Raw genomic sequence first — 8385 nt, forward strand, 5'->3', positions numbered from 1 at the left:
CAGGCCGATACGCATTCGGGTCCCGCTTTCTAGACGGGTCTTTGTATAGTAACGTTACCACTCCCTCTCGCATGGACGGGCAGAGGAGGCCGTCCGCCAAGCAGCCATTGAATAACGCCGTCAGCGGGCCAGAGAGCGTACGCCAGAATAACTTATAGAATTCGGCTGGGAGACCATCGGAGCCGGGAGACCTTCCAGTTCGCAGGGCCTTAACGGCGGCCGTATACTCGTCCAGAGTAAACGGATCTGCGCTAAGGACGAAGTGCTTGTGAGTCGGCAGAAAGCTTTGCGCTTCGGCATCAGCACGCACGACTGCGCCGTACAAGGCGGCGAAGTGGTCGCGAAAAATTGACCGAACGGCTTCAGGACTAGCCTGAACAGACCCGCCAGAGATCACCAACTCCGGAACAGCATTTGGAGAGCGACGAAAAAAGAGGCGAAGAAGGCGTGAGCAGCAGGACTCCTGTGACCAGCGCTCAGCTGCCTGCAACGCCGCAAAGTGTTCCCAGGCAGGCATCTTTAGAGAGGCAAGACGCCTCAGAACGTCCTGGGGCGCGTTACCGAACACTGCGCGAGCTTGCGAGCTCGCGACGCTCCGCCCATCGTCGGGGCTGCGCAGGTGGCAGTCGCACGATCAGTAACACTACCGTTGCGCCATCGCATCGCGAGCCGTGGCGGAGCGAAGAAACTCTCGACAACACGTGCGTCTCGTAACAGCAATAAAATAACAACAGGTTGAAATAAACTTGAAGTACAATGTATACTTTTGTTCATATGAATAAAAGAATTGTGAGTACGCCTCGAAACTGCAATTCATTTGAGTGGTTTGTCTTATTCTTCAACTTGACCAATGGGGGAACACCTCTTCGTCGTCTGCTAAGAAAACCGCCAAATTCATCTCGCGAAAGTGAACAACCCAAATATTTACCGGTAAGTATAAAAGTATTCTCAGAATTAATTGCCTGTGCTATCGCACAGTCGTATACCACCTTTTGCAAGTTTATATCCCAACAAGACTTAGTATAAGCCATGAATATGTAAATCAACGAAATGAAATCGTGTAGCTACATTCCCGTATTGTTTCGCAAGTTCGCATGCTGCACTTTGTTGTCATGACGAGCTTTTCGTATTGAACTTCTTCCACTGACGCGAGTTATATCACACTGTACAATACGCTTGCAGCAGGCGCCGACCACACTTTTACGTGCGTGGCAACGCAGTTTAACACTCTCGGTACACACGATACATGATGTGGGTCGTTAAGTTGTTCTTATTTCATTTTGATGTGCCTTCCTTTAGCGCCGGCGTATAATTTAAGCAACATTTCACACAGTCTGTCTTGGCGCGCTACTGTAGGGGTGTAGTTAGTAACTTACCATGATTATTTTGAATAAAGAAAAAAAAAAAACAGCAGTATGGTGAAAAATAGGGAGATGTAGCGACAATAGCGATCCCTCCTCTCTAGTGCAATTGATAAAGTAAGCAGCCATCTACATGAAGTAACATCTGAAACAAAGAAAAGAAAAAGGCGAAAGGCTTGCACCATCCTTCGTGTAAATGCTGTTCATGCTGGAATTGTACAGCTACCTATTCAGGCTCACCTAAACATTACTAAAGCTAGTGCATGAATACATGCAATTTCAGCTGCACCAAGAGCTGTACATGACCCACTGCCTCCATTCACATGTTCAAAGCGTATTGTACAGTTGCATGCAAATGAATAAACCTGAGGGGAGTTTATTAATCATGCAGTATTTCAAGTTTGACACGCGTCATATCAATGTAAGTGTAAATGTTGTCAATGTAAATGTTTTTCCTCCCTTTACAGCCATGGCAACCGAGGCACAACGGATGCTGCTGTTGTCACTACTGGAGGAAGCTCCAGAACTCTGCAATAACCGCACCTTCCTCCGGGGTGAGACAGCAGCTGATCGCCGTGCCAAATGGGACCGGATTGCTGCCACCCTTAATGCTGTTGGGGCATTTAATAAAGATGCTAAGGGGTGGCAGCAGCTCTGGAAAGACTGGAGGTACCGTGTGCGCAGCCGCGCACGGGAGATGACGCGGAAAATGCAGGCCACGGGTGGAGGCAGTGGGTACGTGGTGACCAGTCAGGGGGCCACTCCTGTGGACATCGCTGCCCACCTGTCTGGACTCGACCAGAGGGTGATGGCCCTTGTTGGATGGGACTCCTCCTCAGGATTTCCCAGAGGAGTGGAGCCATCTGTGGAAACCGGAGCCATGGAAGTGAGACTTCCTGTCTCTGCTGTAAGACATGTACAGTAATCTTAGAATAACACGATTTTGAAGCAATTATGAAACAGCACACCCAAATGGAGAACACTTCACATTCCATCCTTTTTATATAGAGTCCTCCTTCCTTCAAAAAGAGTGATGTGTTGTACATATTTTTTTTTTCAGGACGTGGAAGAGCCTGTACCGTCGACCTCGGCCGGTCCTGCTGGTGCTGAGCCAACCGAGACGGTAATGTCAATATGGTGAAAACTGTCCAGCCACTATTCTAAAAACATCTGATTCCTTGGTTTACAGGACCAAGCACCTCCTCCGTCTGACAGCAGGCGCCAGGGCACAGGTGGTGCATGCCGACGACGGAGGAGAAGAGTTCCTCCCTCTATTGCTGGGCAACTCATGCAGCGCCAGCAAGAGTTGCTCAGCGAGCAGAAGGCTCTCCTGGAAGAGCAGAAAAAGACGGTCAACTGTTTGACCACAATTTGTCAGGTAGAGTTGAACCGTTGTATACAAAGGCCGATATGGGACAATGTTGTCAGTAAGAGAAACAGGATTGAATGATTGTGAATAATAGTAGTCATAGCACATTAAAGTAGCATGTCAGCTGACTTGATCAGTTGAGCAGTGGTAGTACTGATTGTGCACACTGTATTTCTCACTTGAGTTCATGACGACAGCTGTGCAGAGGACTAAGAAAATGTAATGAAAAAAACAGGTACGGTAGTCTTTGACTGCCCTCTTTACAGTCAACCCTTTTTTATCTTCATCTTGTAATTTACAACAAAAATTGCATCGAAAGTGAAGTATCCTGATGAATAGAACTCAAGAGGGGATCAGTCACTAGATGATAGTAAAGAAGATGTTGATTTCAGAAGGTATGAAACAGTACACTACAGTACAACAACGGTACAATGCACACTTGCATAAAATTACTGTACACATTAACTGACAAAGTGATGTGCATGGCTGAAGGTGTTGTTGAAAGTTTTACAGTCACCATTCTTCAGTGCTTCAAATGACTTGGTCAATGCATGTTACACAGGTCCGAGGGGAAATTCTTCAAGGTTGTCACACTGCCTTGATGAAATATAGGTCGCACACTGTCTCTCACTCAATACCGCACACAAATGTAGCACACTTTGTACTGAGCCCTCCAATCCGGATATGTGAAGGCAGCTGTTGGGCAATCTCCTAAGCATTTTCAGAAAATCGTTAGTCTGATCCAGAAACTCAGGCCCGGATGAATGAAGGAACATTGAATGGACTAGAATCTATCACCATGCTGTTTGTCAGTGTGGTGCTGGATCCACATCTGTGAAGTCTGGATAAATAGGGGTTGACTTGGCTAGATAATTACATTTTAAAATATCTCAAGCACAGCTCTGCCTCAGTTGTTTTTCGTGAATGACAAAATATCCCGTCTCTGCACATATCGCAGCTTGCTTATCACTTGCAGCTGCTCACTCCTATGAGCGAATATTTCGCTTATCACCTGGAGAGAGACAGACGAAATGACAGTCAATGAGGTAGGTTATCTTCTTCGCCTAAAACCATGCGTAATGAGCTGGCTTCTAAGTTGTGCTGCACGATTTCTCATAGGCTGAGAGTCATGGTCCTCCTCTTCCTGTGCTCCATCCTCCTGTGTCTCCCCTACTGCACCAGCTTCTGCCCCTTCCCCACTGGGCGCATCACCTTCATCTGTATTATCAAGAGGTTCACGGGTGTTGTACGCCAAGCACATATTGTGAAGCACAGCACAGGCGTTGATAATTCTGCAGCTTCGATCAGGAGCAAAGTGCAGCGTACGGTACCTTTGGAGGCATCGGAACCGCATTTTCCACAGCCCAAAACATTGTTCAATGCACACGCGGGTCCTGCTGTGTGCATCGTTGTAATCTTTTTCTTCCGGTGTCGTTGGTGTACGAACTGGTGTCATCAGCCAAGGTTGGAGGGGGTAGCCACTGTCACCTGTAAATAGTTGTAAAGTTATATTTATTCTCTTGAAAATCCACAAATTCAGACAAATGGATAGAGAAGGGACAGCAGGAAGTGGGAGGAGTTTGTGCGTGTTTATATATTCATGTTGACAATGTGTTATGCTGCTGTAGATAATGTAAATGAAAGTGTATGAAAATAAATGCTGTTAGTTGTATCTGGCACAACAATTTATCCCTTCATCCAATAACACAATAAAGTGCTCACACAACTGATAGTTAGCAAGGCAGATGTTCTTTTATACAATGTGCAACAGTGTAATACATCCATGTTAATTAACCCACTACTTAATGTATATTAATTAATGGAATACAGCTGCTTAGTTCAAGTATGGATTGCTGAAATGAACTGAATCTGAAGTGTAATGCACTGTGTACTGTAAGAGTACAAATTGCATTATAAACAGATAAACGCATCCTACCAACTAGCCACTCTCCTTCTTCAAATACGGTTGAGGTGGCTTGACGGAGGTTGCAGGCAGCCCATACAGCTGCGTCATGGCATGAACCAGGGAACCTGGCATTCAGGAAGAGTATTCGCATGGAGGCATCGCAAACCTGGGTATATGAAAACATGTTTAATGAGAACCTTGTTGTAGGTGCCCTTCGCGGACAGCAAAATGGAAGAAAGCATTATTGGAGAAGAGAAAGAGACATGGGGCAATTGTGCCTCGTACTGGTTTGAGACATGCATGGTACTGAAATTCTGAGCAGAAAAGGCACATACCATTAAGACGTTGATGGAATGGTAGCCTTTATGGCAATAGTAATTGCCATCCACAAACCTCGGGTCGAAAATGCTTGGCTGCAAAATTGCTACCTGCGTACCGTCGATAGCCCCTGGAATCATGAACACACTTTTTGGGATATGTCGCAGGCAGCACATTTCAACAGACAGTCAACTCGAACCATGTGTGATCACTCGTAACTTATCAGTACAGCATGTATACTGTACTACATTATGAGTCACAGTGCACATAGTGACTGACATAGACCCCTGTCTCGCACGAAACGCCTCTGCACCGAAAATCAGTGTATTGAAAACACGTAAGATAACACAGGATTCGCATTAGCCTTTTCATGCGTACATATCATGTGTGGTCACATACCGACACAGCCTGGGAAGCCTGCCAGCTCATGAAAGCCACGTTTCACTTCTAGCTTCGCCTCAGGAGTTGTGGGGAACCTCAGGTACTTGGGCGCAAGGTACTTTAAGATGGCTTCGCTAACTTCATGGACAGCCTGTGACACTGCACGCTTGCTGCAGGCGATCGTTTCCTCATTTCCAATGTTTCCAAGGAAAGCTCCAGTAGCGTAGAAACGAAGGGCTGTGAGGACTCTCCGCTCTACGCTCAGAGTTGTCCGACGGGATTCTCGGGCTGAAATGTATATTTTAAAAATGGGGAGCTGTTACGTGCGCAAAGAATGATCGTGTACTTACTGCGCTGCAAGTCCGGCCTAACAGCTTCGCACACCTCCCTGGCAGCTTCCTTCGACAATCGGAAGGTAGCAATGAACTCGTCTTCCGATAACGCTTCGAAAGCATCTCGATGACTGCGGAAGCTGCGTACCGGTTCTTCCTCAGCAACACCTTCTTCGAGGAAAAGCAGATACAAGTCCACCGGGTCCGCCATTTGCAACGCGAACGTCGAGGAGTTTTGCGTTGTTCTTCCTTCTCTGCGCGGGCGATTACCCTCTGCCACGCGCAGTAGCTGCGCCGTTCTCGAAAAACGGGTTTTTTTTTGGCCACCCGCGAAGAGTACCACGTGAGCGTCACGTGAACGCCCTGTTGCTATGGCGAAGACGACGCGGAAGGCGGAGCGTCGCGAGCTCGCAAGCTCGCGCAGTGTTCGGTAACGCGCCCCTGGATAGCATCGTCGTTGCCAGGGCCCCTCGACCCCGGATGACGCAAAATTGACAGCACTTGCCGAAGGTGTTGCATTTTCTCTCGGCTCTCCCGCGCCCGCCGAGCCCGCCACTGTCGAAAAAGCCTCGCGGCTCCAATGTTAGTCTCCTCCCACCACTCTTGCGTGAAGGAAGCCATAGCACACCGAGCCTTAAGCCAACTACTCACACTGCCACGAATTTCAGCGTCACTAAACAGAGAGACGTCCAGCCTCCAACAACCCGAACCACCACGGAGGTGCCGAAACCCACCAAGGAGAAGGAGGACTCCGTCATGGTCCGACAAGTACCCGGACGGACAAACAAAACATTCCCTCATATGCGACATCAGCCCAGGAGAACCATAGAAACGGTCTATGCGGCTGTGTGCACCGCTAGTATTGCACCATGTGTGTTGGTATTGCCCATAATGCAGATAGCTGAACGGTCGACCAGCCCGAGATCATCAACTAGACGGGCTAACTCGAGGTTTACTGGCCGATGTCTACTGCCGGAACCGTCAATACAACAGTTAAAGTCACCCGCAAGCACAATATTGCGGTTACCTAGGAAAAAGCAGTCAAGGCTGCGAAAAAATTGCGCACGTTCTACGCGCCGTGCGGGGGCGTACAGATTAATAAGCGGCACCAAACACCCCGTCATGTCCGCCTCCACCATGACCACCCGGCCGTCACTGTCACGGTCGTACCACCGGACGTTACCAACGAAAGAGGGGAACAATATAATTGCTACTCCTGCCTGATGCGGTGACCCGTGACTAAAGAAAACCCTGACAGTATGATCCGCCTCTAACAGCCTGACTGCGTGAGCCGACAACAGGCGGGTCTCCTGCAGAAGAAGAACGTCAGCGCGAAAACTTTTTGCCCATTGCAACGCCGAAAACTGCTTGGGGTTACCGCTAAACCCCCTACAATTGAACGTCACTATTCTCAGCGACATCAGGAAAAGAAGGAAGAACAGCTCCATTAGTCTGCGAAGAGAGGGGACTCAGAACGCACTGACCGGGCTTCGGACAACAGGGGATCCGATGCTTGTCGTTTCACACCCAGACGGCATGGCGTGTACGTTTCCTGATCTTCCTAATGACATTGTTGTTTGACAATTCTCAATTGCTTGCCATGTACAGGGTGTATGCTATAAAAGGTCAGTCACATTTTCGCGCGTGGCGCGATACCTACTTGACAGACAGACTTCCGCTGCCGCAGAGTGAAGAAGTTACAGCAGGAAACCCTACAAAAAAATCGTCGATATCAGGCACTGCGTAACAAAATAGATACGGCCACCCAAACTTTCGTCTTCATGCATTTCCTATGCGCTATACCGACGTAAACACGCCAGTCTGTCGATAGTTGTTTGTAGCTTCCGCATGGAGCGCTAGTGACGTTGAATCCGAAACAAACTCATGTGGGCGCGTATTTCTGTTATGCACGGTACGTACCCGTGGTACTCATTGAGATCTACGTTTAACGAAGCTTGATACGATTTGTTTTAGATGTTTTCTGCACATGTTGCGGTTCGTATGCCGCTTCCTAGCGAAACATTTCTGCTTCTTCTCTTAGCAGACGGCAGTCTGTTTGCGATTGCTTTATTGCGAGAACGACACTTTTAGCCGCCCTTCTAACGTTTTTATTTCATTCATTTTGTGTCTCTATACAGTTTCATTGGACTCTATTATTCCTGTTATTATATTTGTTCGCGCTCCATTTGTTTCTGTCGTATTTTGTATCCTTTGTGCTTTGCTGTGCGCCAGTTGACGGATCAGGAGCGTACACATGTGGATTCAACGTCACTAGCGTCCCATGCGGAAGCTACAAACAACTATCGGCAGACTTGCGTGTTTACGTCGATATTCGCTGCGAGATCGACCTATAGGGGGCGAAACTGTCACCTTTCTAGTGTGGATAACACGTGGGCGGATGTTCGGAGTTGATGGATCTTTTCCGTAATTCTAGTATATATTCACCGGAAGATCACTGGTACGATACTGTTCGGTTCGCCAATGCTCCACCTACAGCGGTAAGCGCTGAATAAACGTGTAAAAGCAGACGACGCGTCCACACAATGGTAGTTCATCGATTCTCCGCAGCGCGCCGACTCTGTTCGATCTCGGAGCGAATAGCGCTTAGGAAATGCATGAAGACGAAAGTTTGCGTGGCCGTATTTATTTTGTTACGCAGTGCCTGATATCGACGATTTTTTTGTAGGGTTTCCTGCCGTAACTTCTTCACTCTGCGGC

At 47.9% G+C, this 8385-nt stretch overlaps 1 protein-coding gene across 1 annotated transcript; it reads right to left on the reverse strand.

The window, feature by feature from the left end:
• Positions 1 to 1933: 1933 nt before the first annotated feature.
• LOC135372111 (putative nuclease HARBI1) lies at positions 1934 to 7296 on the reverse strand. Its single transcript, XM_064605821.1, has 5 exons — positions 5686 to 7296; positions 5354 to 5623; positions 4972 to 5084; positions 4667 to 4802; positions 1934 to 4218 (listed from the first exon to the last, which is right to left on the reverse strand). The coding sequence occupies exons 1-5, from the start codon at positions 5876 to 5878 to the stop codon at positions 3782 to 3784; spliced, it is 1149 nt and encodes a 382-aa protein (XP_064461891.1). The 5' UTR covers positions 5879 to 7296; the 3' UTR covers positions 1934 to 3781.
• Between the last annotated feature and the right edge of the window lie 1089 nt (positions 7297 to 8385).

This window comes from Ornithodoros turicata, unplaced genomic scaffold (assembly GCF_037126465.1).
Source record: "Ornithodoros turicata isolate Travis unplaced genomic scaffold, ASM3712646v1 Chromosome13, whole genome shotgun sequence".
Taxonomy (NCBI): domain Eukaryota; kingdom Metazoa; phylum Arthropoda; class Arachnida; order Ixodida; family Argasidae; genus Ornithodoros; species Ornithodoros turicata.

Excerpts from the sequence above, each read along its gene's own strand:
- LOC135372111 (XM_064605821.1), bottom strand. The coding sequence starts at position 5,878 with ATGGCGGACCCGGTGGACTTGTATCTGCTTTTCCTCGAAGAAGGTGTT. Across the intron at positions 4,803-4,971 it reads ATTCCATCAACGTCTTAATG|GTTTGCGATGCCTCCATGCG; the intron begins GTATGTGCCTTT and ends TCATATACCCAG. Across the intron at positions 4,219-4,666 it reads AGAAGGAGAGTGGCTAGTTG|GTGACAGTGGCTACCCCCTC; the intron begins GTAGGATGCGTT and ends AACTATTTACAG.